The 24,924-nt window shown below is 37.2% G+C and overlaps 1 protein-coding gene across 1 annotated transcript in view; it reads left to right on the top strand.

The window, feature by feature from the left end:
- Nucleotides 1–24,924, top strand: part of LRRC7 (leucine rich repeat containing 7) — a gene marked incomplete at its 3' end in the record, with an annotated part of 1,171,300 nt that overhangs the window by 885,152 nt on the left and 261,224 nt on the right. The window contains exon 13 of the mRNA XM_079777586.1: nt 4,885–5,002. Coding sequence (XP_079633712.1) covers nt 4,885–5,002 — 118 coding nt within the window. The remainder of the gene's footprint in view (nt 1–4,884; nt 5,003–24,924) is intronic.

Here is a 24,924-nt window from a genome sequence, read left to right as displayed (position 1 = left end):
TACTTATGTGGAAATCAGATGTACAATAGAACTTGTCCTGCAAGTCAGTGGAGAGACAAGGAGCTGTGTTTAAAATGGTGCCAGAACAACTGGTCATCAATAAAAGGAAAAGAATGGACCCTTACTTCATATCATACTCAAAAATAAATTCTACATGAGGCAAATCAAAGCATGAAAACTTTAAGGAGGAAAAAACTGGAGACCATGTGCACATATTAAAACAGAGATAAATTTGACTATTATAAATGTCTTTTTATTGAAAGATTAGAGGCCCGATGCATGGATTCGTGCACGGTGAGGTCCCTCAGCCTAGCCTGCGCCCTCTCGCAATCTGGAAACCCTTGGGGCATGTAGCAGTGCTTGAAGCAGGCAGGCGGCCAGGGAAGAGCCCGAGCCAGGTGGGGCACCAAGCCTCTCCCGCTCATCCCGGCCCCACTGCGCCTGGCCTCCATAGCGCTGCCATGGAGGTGGGAGAGACTGGAGCTGCCTCAGCTGCTCTTGTCAGCCGTGAGCCCAGTGGAGCTCCCATTGTGGGAGCGCACTGACCACCAGGGGGCAGCTCCTGCGTTGAACATCTGCCCCCTGGTGGTCAGCACGCGTCATAGCCACTGGTTTCAGTCGACCTGTCATAAGGGTCGCTTAGGCTTTTATGTATACAGATAACATAAAAAGAATGGAATGTTGAGCCATATATTGAGAGAACTGTCCAAAAATTAGTATCCAGAATATGACAACGTTTTTCAAATGAATAAAACAAGAAAAAACATTCTGTTTTATTAGTAATTTGGCAAAAGGTGTTACCATTTTACAAACCACAAATTGGAAAAATTAATGTGTGTGTGGTTTTGTTGCACTGAAAGGTTTTTCTTTGACGATTTTGTCCACCATACTGCTGAAGACAGAAATGGGGAATATCTTTTATTTTTTATTTTCAGTGCTAAATTTCTACAATAGCATATAATTAGTATTCCATAAATTTATTTAAAATGCATGTAGCTGTTGTAGACTCAGAGCATTCACTCCAAGATCTAAGTCTCTGCATATATCAAGCAAATTCTGAAACTAGTTTGAGGTACGCATATTTTGAATGGGAGTATCTTTAGATGCTACAAGAAAGGTGCAATATTATCCCTCTTAGGACTTCATCTGCTTACTTGTGTTGGCTTTTGGGTGCTCCATTTTTCATCACCTCTTTTAGGAATACTTTCATGAGTCAACCCCATCACCACCATGAACATAATCTGGTACAGATATCCTACCTGTGTGTTTTTACCATACCTAATATTTACTTTGGCATTTTCCCACTGTAGGTATTGTCTGAATATTAACTTGTAAGCAATCTGAGCGCAATAGCTATTGCTTGTTTACTTTGTGCCTCTTGTACTTGGCATAGTGTCTAGCCTGTAGCAGGTATCAATTAATGGTTTTCCATGAATGAATGCATAATTCCTTTTAGGATATACATTTTTTGCCCCAAATATTTTTTTTATTTTCAATCTTCAGTCCTTTTTCTTTTTGTCAGCTCTCTTAGTAAACACCTAACCATTACTTTCTCGAGTCAGTAATTTAAATTGCATGCTCTTCACAAACCAATTTCTGTCAGAGTTTAAATTGCTTCCATTAGCCCCAGAAAAAGAACTTTAGTACACAAATATTTCAAGGCTCAAAACAACTTCATTGTTTTTGAAATGTGAAATTTCAATAGCAAATGAAAGGCAGGGTAACTATAAACATTAACAGTCTTACTCTAATTAGCAATTAATTCATTTGCTATTTTATACTATATTGAAGAATTATGGTTATTTTATAATCATCCTTGATTTCATTTTCATTCAAAGCTTGAATCTTGAAGGAATCATTAAAATGTCTCTTTAATTTCTTTCCAAGTTATAGACATCATAACTCACATTTAGAAGTTCACTTTGTTTATGAAATTAAATTCCACAAGATTGTTACCTCTCTGAAACTTCTAATACTGTGACATATTAGCTGGAACTGAATAGTTTACTGATTTTCCCTCAACTTACCTAAGTATTTGTTAAAATATATTTATTAAGCACACATTATATACTATGCTAATAACTTGGGTATACACAAAGGTGAAACAAATTGCTAACAAGATGAATTACATATGACTTCTACCTTCAAAGACCTCATCATCTAGAAAATAAGAAATAGGTTATATATAGAGAGATGTGCTTCTGTATCGTTTTTATAAATATTAATAATGACTAATAGTTATCAACTCTTACTATGTGCCAATCACATTTTTACATGTTCACAAGTAATTCATTTCATCAAATCAAGGCCATTGATTATAAGACATCATTATTATAGTAGCACTAAGAAACACTCCTTAAAAATTGTAACTTGCTCTTGATTGTAATATGCCTCCCAAATATCAAAGATGTTAATATGTAAAAAATGCAGAACTTAGAATTGATGAATAATAGTAACTCATTTAAGTTAGGTAATGTTATTGTCCTAATTTTGCAGAGGAGGAAATTGATAGGGCTCAGAGATGTTAAGCAACTTTCTGAAGACCATACTGCTAGTAAGTAGATGAGTGGGGATTGAACCCACATCAGTCTGATTACATATACCATGCTCTTAGCCTCTATACCAGAGAAGTCTTGGATTCTCTGTGTAATAGAGTATTGAAGAATTTCCATATACACTGAGTGGCCAGATTATTATGATCTCTGAGTGCATAATAATCTGGCCACTCGGTGTATATCCTATATAATAAAAGGCTAATATGCAAATTGTCCCCTCGACCAGGAGTTCGACCAGCAGGCAGGCCGGCCAACCGCCCATGTCCCCTCCCCCTGGCTAGGCTGGCTGGACCCCACCCATGCATGAATTCATGCACTGGGCCTCTAATATATATATACTGAGTGGCCAGGTTATTATGCGTTCAGAGATCATAATAATCTGGCCACTCAGTGTATTTTGTTCCTAACATGATTGTATTTAAAGTTGAAGAAGAATACAGGGATATATTTTTTAATTTATGGAAGAAATGAAAATTTAGTTGAGATGATGAGACTTAAATTTCAAAAACAGAAAAAAAGCCTTTCTGTTTTGAAATTTAGTTGTCTAAATTTGACATAAAGTGGTTATAATAATCTATTAACTAAAGAATAGTTAGAATACTTGACCAACAGCAGTCATGAGGCAATTGATTTTTAAAAATCTATGAATTTATAATCTTAAATATATGAATTTATAATATTACATTGCATATAGATGTAATCCTTGCAGGATGATCTACATGGATAAAAATTTAGTTAACTTTTACCATGAGTGTAGACATTTATTTTTATATTTTTAAAGGAAAATTGTTAATAAGAACTATCAAACTTCTATTTTTAACTGTTATTAAGAAATGAGCAACATTTCTGTATAGCATATTGAAATTCTAGCACTACATGAAGTATTGCAAATAATCTATGTAAGGAGCTGAAAATGACTAACCAAAAGTAAGAAAATATATATTTCATCTTAAGTATCAACCAGTACAATCTATTTTTTAAAAGAACTAATGAGTTAAGAAATAACAACTATGGCTTACATCATTCTGCCTATAAATAATGAATTACATGTAAGAACAAGTGGTAGTTAAATGTACTGTGGGCCAATTGCATCGTCATGGATACCAAAGACTTCATCTGTGGAAATTTAGCAAAACATAATTAGAAATGTCAAACAGAAAGGATCTCATTAAGATAATTCTTCCAGAAAAGAATAAAAATTCTGTCCCAGCTGTTCATATCTTGAGTAATCAAGATAAGATGGACATAGCTAAAAAACCTTTTTCCCAAAATATGGTACTGTAAACACATACATCAGAATAACCAGATCACTAGAGTTCTTGTTTAAAATACAAGATGTTGATGCCTAGCTGGTGTGGATCAGTGGTTGAGCGTCGACCTGTGAACCGGGAGGTCGAAGTTCTGTTTCCGGTTAGGGCACATGCCACATGCCTGGGTTGCAGGCTCAATCCCCAGTGTAGGGCGTGTAAGAGGCAGCCAATCAATGATTCTCTCTCATCATTGATGTTTCTATCTCTCCCCCCCTCCCTTCCTCTCCGAAATAAATAAATAAATAAATAAATAAATAAATAAATAAATAAATAAAAATTTTAAATACAGATGTTGACTTCCATCCCAGACCCACTATATCAGTATGTCTTTGGGTACAGCGCAACAATTCACATTTTAAACAAGCACCTCCACCCACCAGTGATTACAAGCATGCTGAATTTGAGAATCGTTGTTTTAACTTTAAATATTTCCCCATCTAGTACTTTGGGCTAATGGCAGAAATTAACCAATCACTAGTGACTTTTTTCACCAAGTATCAGAGGTTGTATGTTTCATTTATTATATATTTATGAGCAGTGTGGGGGGAAACAAAAGAAATGTGAGCTCATGTACTCAAATATATATCAATTTTTGCATGTCATATAAACAATTCTTTAAAATGATTAAATTGAAGTGCTACTTTCTGAAATCTAACACAGTGACAGGAAAAGAGAATTGAAGTAATCTTATAGCTGTGGGAATAGAAAAGAAGGGACAACTCCAGAAATTATTTCAAAGAATAAAATCTATAGGGCCAGTGGCAAATTGGACATTAATGGTAAACAGAAGGAGGAAATAGAATACTTTGGGTTTTGAATCTGGGCAGCAGAGAAGAGTGAGGTACTAACATGGGGATGGAAAACATTCTGAAAACAATAGAGAGTTTTGGGGTGGAAGAAGGTGAGAATTTGTAGCTGGCCCTTTCACTACCACATTTATAAAGATGAATTTTGTTACTGAGTTTACATATGAATGGACTTAACCAAATTGAGTTCTAATTAATCATTATTTTTTACAGCAATTGTTCAACTGTCAAGCTCTACGAAAACTAAGTATTCCTGACAATGACCTTTCAAGTCTGCCAACCACTATTGCTAGTTTAGTTAACCTTAAAGAACTCGACATCAGTAAAAATGGTAAGATTTCATACCATCTCTAAATAATTTTTACTGAAAATATGTTTTAATGTTTTCTCTTAGAAAATAGTATGATACTTTTCCTTTTATTTTGTTGCAACTCTAAGTTAACTTTATTGAAAAGTTAAATCTTACTTTATCAGTTAATGACAGAAAACCTCTCTCCCCTTCTCTTACTGGTGTGCCTGATTTCCCTTTGCATTTAGATATGTTATTTAATCTTTTTTAGATATTTTACTGCCTTTACACTGTTTACCTCATTCTCAGAATATGTGGTGGAGGACCAGGGGTATTGTCTATAAAAATGAAAACATAAATCCTTTCTTTAAGACTTCATAATGGACTGGAGATATGCTTGATATTAAACGTAGTGCTTATAATTGACAATATGATCTTGTGAACTTCAAAATTTGTTAAAAATGTAACTTATGTTAAGTGTTCACACACACACACCCACACACACACTCACTCACTCACTCATGAAGTAAAAAACATAAAACCAACAAGGGGACACAGGAAACTCTGGGAGATGTTGGATGTGTCTATTATAACTTGATTGTAGTGATGGTATCACTGGAGTTTGCATATATCCAAAACTCACCAAATTGCACATATTAAATATGTGCAGTTTTTTGTGTATCGATTATACCTTAATGGAGCTGTTTTTTTAAAAAGGAAAATATTAATTTAAGCACCCTAAAATAAGAAAGAAGTTGCATAAGATTGGCTTAATTCTAGGTAAATAGGCACCTTAATGTAATCTGTTTTGTTAAGGACACTAGGAAAATCTCTTGATCACATTAACTATGGCATTTCTAAGAATTCCTGGACTGTCCTGTTTAATATTAAGATCTTTCCATTGTTATTCCCTAGAAACAAATCCTATTTCTTTCTACCTCTATTTTCTTAATAATATTTATGAGAAACTGACATACTTTATATTTACATCATTTATGTATTATCTGGACTGTTCTTACTAGAATTAAAATTCAATGATGTCTCAATTTTTTTGTGTTTGTTAATGGTGTATCTGTATTGCTTAAAACAGTGTGTGGAACATTGTAGGAACTCAACACATAATGAGTTCATGAATGAAAGGTTATTCTGGATGAACATGGAACACTTGTTGAAATGTACCGGTGTGAACAGCTAGTGAGATGTCTAGAGTGTAAGTCTATGAGAGTCATAGAGAAGTTTAGTGTCACTGGGGAAAGAGGAGTAACCCCTATAAGTAATCAGTGAATATCATAAAAAACACTATACAATGAAATGTTTAATTACATAGCACAAATTACAATTGCAAATTCTTAGAGAATAGAAAGATTAATTAAGACTGCTCTATTATTAGAGAAGAACTCAAGTAAAAGATGTAGCCTGAGGATTCCTATGAAGCATGGTAGCATCTGGATAAAGGAGAGCATTTCATTTGTAGGAAACAATCAGAATACAAATAGTGGACACACACATTCTTCTATCCAACTTAACTTACCACTTAGAGTATTTTCAGGAAAACAATGTTAAAAGGACCAGTATATTCAGACTTAGAGAAGAGCAACTAGACTTGGGCCCATTACAAAATGACATTAAGTTCTACCTTTATTGTTTAAGATTAGATTTACAGCCCACATATTTAGATGGATTGGTATTTCTGCACATTATTAACAACTAATACTGCTTATTTATTTACATACATTCACACATTAAGTGCTATTTTCAAATTTTAATTTCTGATAAATATAGGATGGAGAAATATACCATATCCCTTGATCTTCAGGAAGGTTTGGCTGGAAAGTCCAAATAATTAAAAAATCTATCTTAAAGAGGATCAGAAAAAAAAAAAATTCATCACCAAGTATAAACACACAATTCCTGATAAATATGAGATTTGGGGACCTTAAGTCTGTGAGCATCCTTAAAAGTCCTTGTGAGTATTATTTAGGGACTTTTAGCTATGTTTATAGTCTCTATATTCTGGAAATATTTACGCAAAATGACACGCAAGACATGGCAAGCCTCTCTGCAGAGTTAGTACAGGACAAAAGGTTAGGTGAGCCATTGCTGGAAATTACATGAATGGTGAAAGATTTTAACACATGACCCATTTCAGAAATCATAGCTTAAAAAGCTGTCACTGACTTCTATGGCAGAGACCTTGACAGTTACTTAAGGAGCATAATACATCCTTTGGGGATCTGTCAAGTGCAAAAGGAGCAGATAGAAGAAAATAAGTGCAGTGTCAGCATCACAGTTAGCAAGGCTGGAATAGCCCTGGTGGAAGAGAGTCAAGACACGAGAGAATACCACTGTCAGTATTGGTATTAGAGACAGAAATAGAATGTTAATTTTTAGATAGACTCATTTAAGTACTACTTAATCTGATAAAAATTTGCCTGAAATGTGCCTGAAGTTGATGAGTGACTCCATACAATGAACTAACTTATCTGGAGGCTGAGTTTAAAGCTGACCTTGGTCGTCCTTGTGGCCTCCAATCTTTACTTTTCATTTTCAGTTCTTCCATCTGCCACCTTGATTCACAATTTTTCCTTTTATCACTCAAAGATACCATTTTATAATATAACCTTGAATAAGTGAACTATTGAGCGCAGAAAGGTATCTACATAATTTGAGTGACTAACTTTCATCTACCTCTCCCACCACATCTCCAGCTATCCTTTCTCCCTTCCATTTCATCCACAGGCAATTCCCAAATGCATCAGCTATTTATTTGTGACACAAGGAACTCTGTTTTTTTCTCTTCTCAAAATATTACTGCTGCCCCTCATTAAGCAGACCGGGTCATCTTCACCTTTCAAAAGATGTTTCAGATGCCATTTATTCTGGGAAATTTGCCTGTACACAAACATAATTGATTGCTACTTCCTATTATATGCCTTGTGTGTGTTTTTGCTTTGAACTTATCTCACTTCGTAATGTAATATCTATATATCCCTATATATTTGACTAGATTGTGAAACCCTGGAAATCAGGGACTGTTTTATTCATCTCTCTAGTTGAAGCCAATAACACCATACCCAGCATACATAGTAGTGCTCAATAAATGTTTGACAGGTTAATAACATTATACAGAAACATTCTTTTAAAATATTCAACGTGCATTTATACAGGGTGGGGCAAAAGTAGGTTGACAGTTCTTTATATGGAAAATAATGAAATATTTAATAAATAATAATACAAGAATAAACTATGTTTTCCATACAACTCTTTACCTTAAAGACCCTATGTAGGCTACGGACTTCACCTCTTATACTGAGGACATGTTGTGACTGAGTGCTGGAAAATATAGAAATGACACTGCAGTAAGTAATGAGTAACCACGAAAATCAGCTTTAACCTGTCATGTAGCAATATTTTTTATATCCTTGGTCCTTGGGATAGTGACTACTTCATATAAAGCTTTGACCTCTCCCTTGAGCTTTAGACTGATATAGCCAACTGCATGCTGAACATAACTATAATATGTTCCACAAACACCAGAAACATAATATATTTAAAACCAAACTCATCATCCACCCCAGTCTGCTTTTTCTCCATTATCCAGCTTTCTGCTAATCTTACTATTATCCACACAGGCATCCAGTGCAAAACTCCATTCTTTCCTCAGTCTACCATATGCATTTAGTCACCAAATCCTGCCAAATATACCTTCTAAATATATGTATAGTCAAGTCTGTTTTCTTCTATCTGATCCCATACAATCTTAATTTAGTCTCTTTCTTTTTCCTAGACTACTTAAATAGCCCCCTAATTGGTCTCCCCATCCCCATTATTGCCACCACATTTCTCCACAAAGTAGCTTTAGCAATCTTTACACATTGCAAATATTACTAGGTTATATTTACTTAAGACTCTTCAACTGACCTAGGATAGAGTGTAGGCTCCCTAACACAGCAAGTCCCCACAATTGACCTCTGCCTACACTTCCATTCCATCCTCCCATCTCACCAAAGATGATCTGCATTTTTTAACCTTATGGTCAAGGTACTTAAATATCTAATGCAGTCTCCATCTCCTTGACTCTATATTATTTTCTCTGCCTGAATTATCTTTCACACTCTTTTACCTGGCTCAATCTTACTTGTCATTTAAAACTCAATTTAGTATTAAAAACATTTGACATTTATATTAAACATAGTTAGATAGTCTTAATATTAAGCTGTTAAGCATTTTAAGCATGAAGAAAATAATGAGACCACAATGTGCCTACCATGAGATTAAAATGTTAACATTTATTATAGATATCACACTCTAGTTTTTTTAAAAAAATAAATAAAACCTTACAGAAACTTGTATATTCTCATTGCCACTTCCTCCCTCTCAGAGTTAGTATGTTTAAAATTTCAATGAAGTACTAATACATTGTACATATAGTTCTGCAAGTTTTTCATTCCACATTATGTTTCTGAAATCTGTCCTTGATGACCAATGTGGATCTAATTATATAAGCAAAGTACCAAATTCCGACTGCTTTATATCTTTGCCAACACTTGCGGTTATTAGATATTTTAAATGTTGCCCAATCAGATGGAAGAGTAGCTCAATATTTTAATTTCTATTTCCCTAATCACTAGAGGAGTTGGATTTTTTTTTCTTCTTCTTCTGATTGGCAAGTGTAAGATATCTTTCTCTACAAATTGTCCTTTTTGGTACATTTTTATTTTGGATTGTTCATTATGTATGTGGACATCAGTCCCTTGGTTAAATGAGTTACAAATACCATCTTCCAACCTGTGGCCTGTCTTTTCACTTTGCTTGAGATGCCATTTGCCATAGAGAAGTTGACATTTTAATTTATTAAAATTTATCACTCTTCTCTTTATATTATGTATTTTCATAGCTTATTTAAGAAAAATTTTCCTACCCAAATATCATAAAGGTGTTGTCTATATTTTCTTCTCAAACTGTTAGGTTTTTTTTACATTTAGGCCTTTGATTCACTTAAAACTTATTTTTTGTGCTATATATGATCAAAATTCCATATGAATAGATGATTAATTGTTTCAGCAACACTTATTAAATAGTCTTTTGTTTCCCCACTAATTTATAATTCTACCTGTTTTACATACAAAAGACATTTTTCTAAACTCCCCATCCTGCATCATTGGCTTATTTGCCTGTTCCTGTGCCAATAGCACATTGTTCTAATCACTAAAACGTAATATTGAGTTTTAATCTCTGATAATACAAGTTCTCCTTTCTTTTCTTTTTCAAATATATCTTGCTGTTCTTAGTATTCAATTCTTCCATGTATATTTTAGGTTCAACTTGTTGAGGTTCACAAACAATCTGTTGGAATTTTTTTAATTGGCTTAAATTTAAAGATTAATTTGGGAAGAATTTATATTTTTTGTGATAGTAAGTATTGTAATCCATGAACATTTATCCTTATTTAGGTTTTATTTTATGTCTTGCAATAAAGTTTTCCATTTTTCTCAAGAAATTCTTTCATACATTTTATTAGAGTCATACTGTCAGAGGATTTTTTTTACTCTGCTAATTGTTTAAATATTCTTTTGGCTTAGTAGTCTCTCTATTGTTTGGTTATTGGTTTATCTTCCAATTATTAATTTCTACTTTTTTATTTCCTACTACAGCTATTTTTATTATGACTCCTCTTCTTTCTTAGGGTTTATTCAGTTGTTTTTATTATTCTTATATACACTTTTTGCCATTGGATGTACTTTTTTTCCTTTTTATTGAATTTACTAGAGGCCCAGTGCACGAAATTCATGCACGGGGAGGGGGGGGTGTCCCTCAGCCCAGCCTGTACCCTCTTGAATCTGGAAAATCCCTCTCACAATCCAGGACTGCTGGCTCCCAACCGCTCACCTTCCTCTGCCTGATTGCCCCTAACCACTTCTGCCTGCCAGCCTGATCACCCCTAACCACTCCCCTGCTAGCCTGGTCAATGCCTGACTGCTCCCCGGCCGGCCCAATTGCCCCTAACTGCCCTCCCCTGCCAGCCTTGTCACCCCCAACTGCCTTCCTCTGCTGGCCCAGTCACCCTTAACTTCCCTCCCTGCTGGCTTGATTGCCCACAACTGCCCTCCCCTGCAGACCTGATCTCCTCCAACCACCTTCCTCTGCTGGCCCGGTCACCCCTAACTGCCCTCCCCTGCAGGCCTGGCCCCCCCCCCCAATTGCCCTACCCTGCAGGCCTGGTCTCCCCCAACTGCCCTCCCCTGCAGGCCTGGTCCCACCCCAAATGCCCTCCCCTACAGGCCTGGGTCCCCCCCAACTGCTCTCACTTGCTGGCCTGGTCTCCCCCAACTGCCCTCCTCTGCCGCCTAGTCACCTCCAACTGCCCACAACTGCCCTCCCCTGCAGACCATCTTGTGGTGGCCATCTTGTGTCCACATGGATGACACAGCCATCTTTGACCACATGGGGGCGGCCATCTTGTGTCTTGGAGTGATGGTCAATTTGCATATTACTCTTTTATTATATAGGAGGATTGGGGTGACACTGGTGAACAAAATTATACAGATTTCAAGTGCACAATTCCACCACACTTCATCTGTACACTGTATTGTGTGTTCACTACTCAAAGTGAGTTCTCCTCCCATCACCATTTATCCCCCCTATGCCCCCTGTAATACCTCTCCTCTGGGCAGTCACCACACTGTTGTCTGCATCCATGAGTTGTTGTTTTTTTCTTTTTCGTTCAATCCCTCTACCTCCCCCCCCCATCCCCAAACTCACCCCAACCCGATAGCTATCAGTCTATGAGTCAGCCTCTATTTTGCTTGTTAGTTCACTTATATTTAAAGTTTTTTTGTTTTCACATTTTTATTGAGATATGTTGCAGACTGTATGGTCAGGATGATACTAATTTCTCATTATTTATTGACTTTCACATTATGGCTAAGTATATGGTCAATTTTTAAAATACAGGGTGTCCCAAAAAATGTACACACACACTTTGAATAATTATAAAGGCAGTGTTTATTAAAATACATTTCATTTTCATTTAACAGCTTTCAGCTGTTAAACTGTGCATACATTTTTCGGACACCCTATATACATTGCTTCTTATAATATAAACACATAGTCTCTTATTATTGGATACAGGCTAGGAATCTAATAATTATATACTTTATTCTCCATTACAGTATACATTTTTAAGGACAAATGCTATTTCTTAATTTTTGCATACTTGAAACATTGAAAACACCCAGTGCTTGGAACATTTGCCTATTTGGAACACTGAACACACCTAATGAACTGAAAAAAAATGAACTGGAAAATGAGATTTCAACCTCTTGTGTTCAATAAAAGATTCTATTCTTTCATAAAGATTCTATTCTTCCATTTAAAAATAAGTACATTAACCTTGATCTTTTTAAAAGAAAATTTCAGTCAATTCTATGAAATGAGATTATATATATATATATGATATCTATACCTATATACTTGTATCTCTATAGATAGATAACCTCATATTTAAAGCTTTTTTGGTTTTCACATTTTTATTGAGATATGTTGCAGACTGAATATATATATGTGTGTATATATATATATATATATATATATATATATATATATATATACTAATGAAAGAGTAATATGCAAATTGGTCACGACACCCCCACAGTAACAACCGAATAGCAGGCTGCGTGGGGTGACAAGGCTGGAAGGGGGTTAGCGAGGGACAACTAAACGACTCACCAGCAGGCTGCATGGGGCGACCAGGCCATCAGGGGGGTTAGCAAGGGATGACCAAACAACTGAACAGCAGGCTGCATGGGGCAACCAGGCCAACAGGGGGAGGCAATGAGGGCCGACCAGGCCGGCAGAGGGGGACAGTGAGGGGCAACCAGGCCGGAAGAGGGGGGCAGTGAGGGGCAACCAGGCCAACGGGGGGGCAGTTGGGGATGACCAGACCAACAGGGGGGGCAGTGAGGGTGACCAAGCTGGCAGAGGGGGACAGTGAGGGGTGACCAGGCCAGCAGGGGGGGCAGTTGGGGCGACCAGGCCGGCAGGGGGGGCACTTAGGGGCAATCAGGCAGGCAATCAGGTGAGCAGTTAGGAGCCAGCGATCCCGGATTGTGAGAAGGATGTCCAACTTCCAGTTTCAGCCCAATGGATCCCAGATTGGAGAAGGTGCAGGCTGGGCTGTGGAGACCCCCTCCCCCCATGCATGAATTTTGTGCACTGGGTCTCTTGTGTGTGTGTATATATATATATATATATATATATATATATATATATATATGGAGAGAGAGAGAGAGAGAGAGAGGTGTAAATAAATATCTGTAAATTACCCTTTCTCAAGTCTTTCTAATCCTCAAATTACATGCAGTAATCCATGGGTGAATGCATCAGCTTTCCATACCAATGCATCTTTTATCCTTTATTATGCATATCTTAATTCAGTAGTTAAATAAAAGCCCATGTCCATCTGTGATGAATGCATTTTATATAGAGTGATCTCTGAATAAATAGTCTCTGCCTGTTTAAAGAGCTGATTCGTGGCCATAATGGAGTAAATTGTTTTATATGATAAAGCAAAATAATGAATGACAAGGTTTAATTAGCTGGTGATTCAGTTTTAAGTATGAATGTTGATTTGTCATAGTTCAGAGAGACTATGACACTATAATTAAATGACTTTAATGAAAATGAATTAATGTGAAAGCCCTTCCTAATTCTGCAGCAATTAAGTGATTTTTCTCTTATCCTCTAAAACTTATTTCTATACAAGAATAGATTTTAAAAGCATCATAGTGGGCAAAATTACTATTGTTAGTTGTAATGAAAGGCAATCAGAGTTGAAGGCATTATTATGTGTTTTACCAGCTTGCCAATTATTCCTCCCCTTCCCCCAAATGCATGCAAAACACTAAAGACAAATAATATCCTCAATTTCCAGTAAAGAAAGAGAGTTTCTCTCAAACACATTTGAGAAAACATCTGAGCAACCAGTTAAATGATAAAAGTATTTTAAATGTTGAGCATATTAAGAATGGACACTCTGTTGGATATATATGGAAATCTATCTTGGGATGCCTTAGGTGGTTTGGGGAGAACACGTTACCATACATCTGCTCTCAATTAGCAATAAATATGCTCTTTGGTGTTTGGCAACTCATTAGGCCATTTGTTTAGAGTAAAGCTTATTATTTTGTCCTATTAAATGTCTGATTTTCAGCACTCTTAATGTGTTACTTATCTGAAAATCACTAACAATTCCCTCACTATAAGACTTCTTTTCTTTTTCTTTTTAATATATTTTATTGATTTTTTTTACAGAGAGGAAGGGAGAGGGATAGAGAGTTAGAAACATCGATGAGAGAGAAACATCAATCAGCTGCCTCCTGCACACCCCCTACTGGGGATGTGCCCGCAACCAAGGTACATGCCCTTGACCGGAATCGAACCTGGGACCCTTCAGTCAGCAGGCCGACGCTCTATCCACTGAGCCAAACTTGTTGGGGCAATATAAGACTTCTTTTCTACATATATCCAAGATCATAGTGTTACAGTAAGCCTGGATTGCCGCCCTCCATTTCTGTTACTGAATCGAATGGGAACACAAACCCAGTCTGTTCTGCTGCCACCTTCTCAGCCTTGTGCCAGGACTTTATCTCTTTCCAATGTCTTTATCAGCAAATACAATCAACAAATAATGCTTACGTATGTTAGTAACACTTACTCCATGGGGGATAGAGTTTACAATCAGGCAATGTATCTAAATATAAGGAAGAAAGAAGTTGCTCTCACCCCCTCATCTTTCTGAAGTCTGTGTTGGGCTGTCACCTAGACTGGTACATTTCCCTAGAGTCTCAGCAGAGCCTTTTCTGAGCTGAGTGATTAAACTGTCTTCTGTGTCTCTGTGAATCCTAGAAAACTGTAAGAGAACAAAATTGAACTGGTATTGAAGCATGGTGAGCCCTCTCTCCACAAGGCCATGCATGCTCCCTCCCAGTTTTAGTGTAAACTCCTTGAAAGCCAGATGAGAATGGCTGTACATTAGTTACACTGTTTCTAGATCCACAATAGCCATTTTCAAAGTATAGGCATAGTATGTGCTCAATAAAGTGGTTAATTGATAATGAAGGATAAAATCACTAGTCAGATATGAAGTAAGATTATTAAACAGTTTATTTTACAAAATAGTGAATTATTTAAAATAAATGTTTGCTGTTGAAGCAGAGAGAGTGTGGGGGAAGGAATCCGGTGTCATTTTTACTAAATCAGATTCATTCCTCTGGGAATGAACTTGTTGGTCAAGGCCATAAAGACCTCTCAAATTTTTTCTCTAGATATATCTTTAAGGCAGAATCAGTTGCATCACTGCCTCAGACTATTGACTACTTTACCTGCCTTTGGTTTTTCTCTCTATAAGACCACTACAGGAGGCAGAATCTTTGCAAGAAACCTTTAGCTCCTCCTCCTCCTCCTCCTCCTCCTCCTCCTCCTCCTCCTCTTCCTCTTCCTTCTTCATCTCTATCTCTTATCTTTTTCTCTTCCTTCCTCCTTCCCGCCCTCCCTCCTTCTCTCTCCCTCACCCTTTTTAAGATAACAGACCTGTACAGTTTCTCCCAAATTTGCTAACCTAATTGCTGGATGCTTTTGTTTCCTCCTATATAACATATTGCCCCTATGAAATCCCTCTCTAATCAGTACTTACTATTCAGTAGAGCATTGTCTCATATGCCAAATATCCTTGGGGAATGTGGGCTAATACACAAAGTAAGATTACAGCTTATCCTTTTAAACATCAAAAATTTTATTTTATGTGACTCATTCTTAATGGAAATTACTAAAAGATGTTTCATATCACATTATTTTTTTAAATATATATTATTGATTTTTTACAGAGAGGAAGAGAGAGGGATAGAAAGTTAGAAACATCGATGAGAGAGAAACATCGATCAGCTGCCTCTTGCACACCCGCTACTGGGGATGTGCCCGCAACCAAGGTACATGCCCTTGACCGGAATCGAACCTGGGACCCTTGAGTCTGCAGGCTGACGCTCTATCCACTGATCCAAACCGGTTTCAGCATATCACATTATTTTTGTTCAATAAGTGTAATTAATGCAATTAAACTTTCCAGATTGACTTGATTGAGTTCATCATAGGTTGTGTTTTTGAACTTTCTTTTAGTATGTGGAGCTTGCCTCTACACAAAATAGATTGGTATAATTTAAGAATTCTGCTATTAACTTCATAGTTTTCCCCTCACCACCTTCATTATCAGACCATCAGTTATAATTTCTTCATATTGACACCCTGCTATTTCAAGTAGCCCCTCCTTTCTCCATGTTCCTTCTAATTCCTATCTGTTGAATTATATATAAAGGTTACAAAGATTCTGAACTTGGCTTATGACACTTGTTGGCAACATGTTAAATTCATAAATAACTTTATTACCTAAACATGACCCTCAAATTTCCAGAAAATTCATACTATCTGAAATTTGACCAAATAATTATAGAACAAAAGCAGTTTACAATGTCCCTATAGGAATGCTACATGGCCAACCTTTAGTGTACCCTACACTCAGAGTTTCAGTTGTATTTGATACCTGCAGAGTATGTTGGAAACAAATGTAATATGCAGTGCTTTGTTATAAGTGTTGCGTTGTCAATCTTGAGTAGCTGAAATGTATACCCCAAAGTAGTTCAAATCCTAGATTTAGTAGAGGCAGCTAAGTGTAATAGTGTGTGGAATAAGGTTGACCTATTTTCAAGCCCTGGCTAGTCTTAGAGACGCAGTTTCTTCATAAGTTAAAGAGAATAATAAACCACATTATAAAATTATTGTGAAAATGGAATAAAGTGATTATAACATTTTCTCAATAAATTTCATTCTTTCTGCTCTTAAATATATTTCCATTTATTAGATATACAAAAACTGCCTGCCTTCTTAAAATTGAAAAGAATTATGAAAGTTGGTATCATAATTAAAATATCACATTAATGTCTCATAACTATAGTTTCCCTTCCTTTAATACAAAATGTAACATTAAGATATTTTTTCAGCATATGGCATTTATATCACAGAGTAAACCATTTGGGTTGATGATATCTTGAAATTCATAAAATGAGCATTTCAAAATGCATTATCCATAACTATTATCAAGTGTACTGATTTATATAAACATTTATAGGTAATCAACATAAATGTTAATGTATTTAAGAGAACACAAAGTCATTCAAAATGTGGTATTTGTAGGAAGTCTTTTGTATTATGTTTGTATGGAAAGAGTTACCTTTTTCATCTTAGAAAAGTTCATTTGAATCTAAAACCTTTGTACTAAAATCAAATGTTTCTATGCTTGTATAGTTTTTTAGTTCAGTGCTTCAGGGTATTGATGCAAAAATATAATTAGATGCAATTTAACAAGCACTTGCTGAGTTACCATTGTCTTCTTGAGTCTGATCAAGATCATGTAAGGAATATCAAGATATTGAATGTCAACTGAAAAAGTTTACTTTCTGACTCCATCCTGTCTTTCTAGAATAGCTCTTCTTCTACTACTCCAGCCACCCTTTGACCCCAGCAGAACCACCAATCTATTAATGCCACCACCTTCTCAGGATTTCTTCCCTTTTGATGTTTTCTCTGCCCTTTTTGCATGGCTTAAAAGCCATGCTTAATCATTAGATGACTCCCTTTGACACCCTTGCTTTTATCTCATGTCACTGTGTATGCTCAGTAAAATTATAATTCTGGCTGCACCCAACTCGACCTATTACTGAAAGGATCTGGGAAAAATCCTCAATCACGCTGGTTGGTATCACTTTAAGTTCATGATTGCAGCATCTAAGTACAGCCTTCATGCTTCCCAACTTCTTTTATTTATTTACTAGAGGCCCGTTGCATGATATTCGTGCAAGAATAGGCCTTCCTTCCCCTGGCTTCACTCCCAGTCGCCCAGGAGCCGGCAAGTCCTCGCTCCCTGGCCGCCCCGAGCTGGCAAGTCCTTGCTTCTGTCTGGAGCACCACTCCAGTAGCTCCCTCCGCTGCCCCCCTTCCCCTCATAGCAGGCTTCACTCCGCTCCACGCCTGCATATGCAAATTAAACTCCATCTTTGTTGGGTTAATTTGCATACTCACTCTGATTGGCTGTGGGTGTAGTGGTGTGATGGTTAATTTGCATGTTTCTCTTTTATTAGGTAAGATGTTCCTCTTCTGGTGACTATGTCACATGTTTTCTTCTGTCTTCAAACCTTCCACACTTCATCACCATCTTCACGGCTATTCATCCTACTCCACTGAGAATATTAATGCTTTCAGAAGATAACTTCCATAGACTGTTACATCATATCTACCCATAGACCAGCATCTGCACCCATATTCTCTGATTTCTGCTTATTAGTACAGATGAACTATGCCTGTTCATTTCTGAAACCAATCTTTCCACTAGATAACTCTCCCCTCTTGCACATTCACAGACATAACTCTAGTAATTCTCCTCAGTATATACTACATCATCAAGATTTTCCTCTCTACTTGTTTATTCTAATCATCATACACCCATGCTGTTATTTCTTCTATTCCAAAGAAAATTTGGTTCTTCTTCCCTCAATAGTTCCCTACCCGCTTACAGCAAAAGCTCTACATGAAGTTGTCTATATTTTCTGTCTGTAATTCCTTTCTCCTGTTCCTCTCTTAAACCCACTCCAGCCTACTACTCCACCAAATAAATTTCAGTCAAGTTCATACTCATCTTCCCATTACTAATCCAAAAGCAATTTGGTGTCATCATCTTACATGATCTCTCAGCCTCATTTGAAACAATTGATCACATCTTTCTACTGGATACATTTTCTTCATTTGATTTTTAAGACTCAATATTCTTTTTTTTTCTCCCATCTCACTGATTGATCTTGTTCAGTCTCCTATGTTGGTTCTTCCTCTTCTCTCCTTTCTCATTTTGGAGTACTTCATGGTCAGTTCTTGATCCTCTTTTCTTTATTGTCTACACCTACCTACATCATTAGGGCTAACCTTTTGTCTTGATTTAAATACTATTTTATAATACTGAATCCCGAATTTTAAAATTTACATTCTAGATCTTTCTCCTAAACTTTGGGTTCATATATAAATACCTGCCTAACATCTACTTTTGGAATCTAACAGACATCTCAAATTATACATGTCCAAACATGAACTCTTCTCTCCAAAACCTATTTCACATATTGCTTTCCCCATCTAAGTTAAATGCAAACCCCTCATTCAAGTTGCTTGGGCAAGAAAACCTGGAGTCATTCTTGATTTCTTTTTCTTCCACACTCCACATCCAATCTATCAGAAAATACTACTGGTCTTACATTCAAAACACATCCAGAATCCATTCATTTCTCATTCCTCCACTGTTCCCACTCAGATTCAGGGCATTTTTTCACACTGTATTTTCATACTCTCTTCATGATTTAATACAATAGACTCTAATTGGCTCCCCTCTTAGAAAGGCTCTCCTATTCAGAAGCCAGAGTGACCATTTCAAATCAGACCATATCACATTTATGTCCTTCAGTGTCTCTCTATTTTATTCAGAGCAAAAGCCAAGTTTCTGGCAATGGCCTGAGAGGCACTACATGAGTTGACATAGCCATCTTCCCTACCACACACAGCCTTATTACCTCTCTGATATAATTTTTTGCTGCTTTTTCTCACTGTGTTGCACTGGCCTCTTGCTTTTCTTATTCTTAGGCATACACTTCAGCTTTATAGCATTTTCACTGTTTATTTCTTCTGCCTGAAATGCTCTTACTTTCCACCCTCAGACATGCAGGCATCTGTATCCCTATCTCCCTCACCTTCTTCAAGTCTTTGCCTAAATGCCATCTTCCCAATCTATGTGACTTACCCTAACCACACTAGTTAGAGTTGAAATTCCCAGGCATTTCTGATTCATCTTTATTCTGCTTTAAATACCTTTTTCTGTAGCATGTCTCATTGTAAAAATTATATATATATTAGACGCCTTATGCATGAAATTTGTGCAAGAGTAGGCCTTCCTTCCCCCAGCTGCCAGCACTGGAATCCCTCTGGCACCCGGGACCCGGGCTTGCTTCTCTCCAGCCACCTGCAGGCACCTGGGCTGGCTTCCCTCCAGCTGACCACAGGCACCCAGGACCTGGGCTGCACTCCAGCCCCAGCTTTTTCTGGAAGGATGTCCAGAATGACGTCTGGAAGGACATCCAGTCTTATTAGCATATTGCCCTTTTAATATATATATATATATATATATATATATATATATATATATATATATATATATATATATATATATATATATTAGAGGCCCAGTGCACGAAATTCGTGCATGAGGGGGGGTGTCCTTCAGCCCAGCCTGCACCCTCTCCAATCTGGGACCCCTCAAGGGATGTCCGACTGCCCGTTTAGGCACGATCCTAAATGGGCAGTTGGACAACCCTCTCACAATCCAGGACTGCTGGCTCCCAACTGCTCGCCTGCCTGCCTTCCTGATTGCCCCTAACCGCTTTTGCCTGCCAGCCTGATCACCCCCTAACCACTCCACTGCCAGCCTAATTAATGCCTAACTGCTCCCCTGCCAGCCTGGTTGCCCCTAACTTCCCTCCCCTGCAGGCCTGGATACCCCTAACTGCCCTCCCCTGCAGGCCTGGTCAACCCTAACTGCCCTCCCCTACAGGCCTGGTCCCCCCCAACTGCTCTCCCCTGAAGGCCTGGGTCCCCCCGAACTGCCCTTCCCTGCAAGCCGAGTCACCCCCAACTTCCCTCCTCTGCCGGCCTGGTCACCCCTACCTGCCCTCCCCTGCAGGCTTGCACGCCCCCAACTGGCCTCCCTTGTAGGCCTGGTCCCTCCCAACTGCCCTCCCCTGCTGGCCATCTTGTGGTGACCATCTTGAGTCCACATGGGGGCAGTCATCTTTGACCACATGGGGGCAGCCATCTTGTGTTGGAGTGATGGTCAATTTGCATATTATTCTTTTATTAGATAGGATAGAGGCCTGGTGCACAGGTGGGGGCTGGCTGGTTTGCCCTGAAGGGTGTCCCTGGTCAGGGTGGGGGTTCCCTTGGGGCATGGGGTGGCCTGGGCAAGGGGGCTGTGGTGGTTTGCTGCTGGCCATGCCCCCCGGAAACCCAAGCGGAGTCCCTGGTATCTGGGATTTATTTATCTTCTATAATTGAAACTTTGTAGCCTTGAGCGGAGCCAAGCCTCCTGCTCGCTCAGTGGCCGCAGCCATTTTTGTTGGGATTTATTTATCTTCTATAATTGAAACTTTGTAGCCTTGAGCGGAGCCAAGCCTCCTGCTCGCTTAGTGGCCGCAGCCATTTTTGTTGGGATTTATTTATCTTCTATAATTGAAACTTTGTAGCCTTGAGCGGAGCCAAGCCTCCTGCTCGCTTAGTGGCCACAGCCATTTTTGTTGGGATTTATTTATCTTCTATAATTGAAACTTTGTAGCTTTAAGCAGAGGCCAAGGCAGGCCAGGGTAGGCAGAAAGATTGGCTTCCTCCATTGCCAGGGAAACCCAAGCCTTCTGCTCTCTCCGTGGCTGCAGCCATCTTGGTTGGGTTAATTTTCATACTAGCTCCTGATTGGCTGGTGGGCGTGACTTGTGGGTTTAGCGGAGGTACAATCAATTTGCATATTACTCTTTTATTAGATAGGATATATATATATATATATATATATATATATATATATATATATATATAGATTCCTCTGCTACAATATAAACTGCACAAATGATGAAAACATATTCATTTTCCACATTACATTTTCAATGTTTAGTACAGTTTCTAACACAGTGTAGGAATTGTACTAAATATTTGTTGAATGTATGAATGACTTCCCTTTTAAGGACTTTATAATTAAAGTTAGCTACTCAAATATGAGAGCTATTCATATAAGATATGATGATAAAGCAGTTAATCCTTGCTTTATAACCACATATTGTCTCAATTTTTTAGTATTATTTAATTTCATATAGAATACAATTTAAAATGTTAGGCATTAAGAAGAGGGAGCCATATGTACTAAGATAGTTTAATGAATTTTCATGCAGATGATAGAATTTAAATGTATTTATATGAATGATATTTAGATTAAGGATTTTTATGAGAATGGATTGACACTGGTAAAAATTGTAACACATTAAACTAATACATTCAGAAAATGAGATTACAAAACAGCATATAGCTTATAGAAATATCTTACATTCAGGTTTGCCTTTTAAGGATCCTCTATTTATGATCATAGAGATCAGTTTTGCTGTTGCTATTGTTAGGTTCTATATTTGATAATGACAAAATTACTTGGTACATTTAGTTTCCACATTTATCTATTGCATTGAGAAAAGCATTTTTTCCATACTTTAATATTAACTTAAAACCAACTTTAACCCTAACAGATTTTAAACGACACTTTAGTTTTGATTTTGATTTTTACACCAACAATCCTTTTTTATAATTAAACTAGAGGCCCGGTGCATGGATTCATGCACCAGTGGGGTCCCTTGGCCTGGCCTGTGGGGATCGGGCCAAAACCTGCAGTCTAACATCCCCTGAGGGATGTAGTAGTGCGCTAAGTGGCAGGAGGCTGTACTCTTCCTGACCCTGCTGTGCCTGCTGCCGCTGCTGCTCGGTAGACTCGCTGCTGCTCCACTGTGGTCTCTGTGCGTCCGTCCTAGGGCAATACTGGTGTGCCCATGACTGAGAAGTGGCTGCAGGCTCATGCCCAGTCAGTCACAATGCCAGTCCCAGTCCCTGTCCAGATGGGGAAGGGGCGCGCAGGGGGAGTGGCTCACGCCTCCGCAGCTGCGCTCACCAGCTGTGAGCCCAGTGTCTGGCGCCCGTTTGACACTGACCACCAGGGGGCAGCTCCTGCGATAAGTGTCTGCGCCCTGGTGGTCAATGCGCATCATAGCGACTAGTTGAACAGTCAAGTGGTCGAACAGTCACTTAGGCTTTTATATATAGAGATAAAGTTGAACAATATATTTATTACTGACTTAAAATCCTTTTGTGAGAACTGTTTGTCTGTATTAGTAATAAACAGGGTAGTCCAAGTGAAAACAATTAACTGAATATACTAAAACCTAAATTGAGCCATGACTTTCAACTTTTCCCATGCTAGGCAGGAAAGATTCATATTGGATTGATTTCAAAATTCTTCCTTCTCTCTCTTCTGCACAGCAGTGAATTGGTCAAATGGAGGCAACAGGAAAGTGAACAAGAATGAAAACCGCACAAAGTGAAGTAGTTCTTGAATAATTGAAAGTTGAATAGGAATTTTTTCAACCTAATTTTTTTAAAAGGAAAATGGCAAAGAAAACAGATAAAGTAGTCTATTATGTCTTTTCTTCTTCAAGATATTCATATTTTGTTAATGGAATTATCAATGATTCCATTGCATTAGGATCTTTGTTTCCAAGATATTTTAAGTTCCAATTTCAGAAATGTCCTTTCTCATTTGACAGTATTTCTGTGGACATATTCAAAAGAGATTTTGTGGTATAGTTACTGAAGTAAACATATTGGAAAAATAATACCACAATGTCCTAATTTGGATGGTAAACATTTATTGATGTCATCTGCTATTTGTGAATAGGGCAGTTATCCATTTTTAAAAATAAACGTACCATTTTGCTTATGAAACACAGTGCTTCTTGTGTAACTAGTTTAGGATACATTCCTCATTGGTTGTTCAGCCTAGGTTTGAATCTAGTCTAAATATAATGAGCTTGAATCTCCAGGGATTTCCAAAAGAATGCAATTGTGATGCCCTTAAATAAGGGCCGTGTTAGAGGGCCTATGTGATGTGTCAAGTTCTATGTGATTAGAACTTGCATTGTATGGTCTACAAATATTTGATCTGATTTTCTCCAGTAATCACAAGTAAAAATAATTGCAATAAGATAAATTGTTAAAGCAAAAGATATTTATCTCCTTATTTCTGAATAAATAAATTTTAAAATCAGTACATAATCCATCTCAGAAAATGTGTATGTATGTGTATTTAACATATAATTTAAAAATACATATAAGTGCATATATATATATATATGTATGTATGTATATATATAACCTTTTTAATTATTCAAAGATACTGTGTTTCAGAGAATCAGACAGACCAATCTCAAAGATTGGTAATAAAAATGTGAGTTCTACAATAAATCTAACATCATTTTAATAGGAAGTAGCATAATGTGGTAAAGAGGGACAAGAGATATGATGTTGAAAAATTGAATTAAATCCCACCTATATCCATTTCCATCTATAAACACTCATTAAGTATTTAAGTAAGTCACTTAATTCTTGTGAATGTGTGGTTTTTCATCCATGAAATGAAAATAATGTTGCTTAATATATCTTCCTCACAAGATTACTAGAAGAATGAAATTACTTTATACAATGCATGGAGAAGTTTGTTACCTTTGATTTTATTAATACGTGAATTTTATATAGTATTTATTAGGTTCTTATTAAGTGCTAGACATGCTACTAAGTGCTTTACATTAATACCAGATAATACTCATAACATTCAAATATTGTAATGTCTAATATTACATGACTAGTTAAGTGATAATACAGGGATTCAATCACCTTGCCAACCTGTGCTTTTAACTACTATGCTATCTTACCTCTTCATCTTTAGATTGAACTACAAGATGGGTTTATGCTCTAAGAAGTTTTTCTAAATTCAAAATGCCAGCTCTCATAAGCAAATTAAGATCGCTGTAAGAACCTCAGCAAAAATATAAAAATATTGCTTAGTACAAACTAATTATACAGGGTGTCCCCAAAAAATGTATATGTACTTTAACAGCTGATAGCTCAATTTTGACAATGAAATGTGTTTTAATAAACACTGCATTTATAATTATTCAAAGTGTGTGTATACATTATTGGGTTATCTTATATTTTTATATTGTAAGATATAAATATATGTATAAATA

The sequence above is a fragment of the Cnephaeus nilssonii genome (assembly GCF_951640355.1).
Source record: "Cnephaeus nilssonii genome assembly, chromosome: 7".
Taxonomy (NCBI): Eukaryota; Metazoa; Chordata; class Mammalia; order Chiroptera; family Vespertilionidae; genus Cnephaeus; species Cnephaeus nilssonii.
The sequence above is the reverse complement of the archived record's forward strand: the minus strand, read 5'-3'. Positions and strand labels throughout refer to the sequence as shown.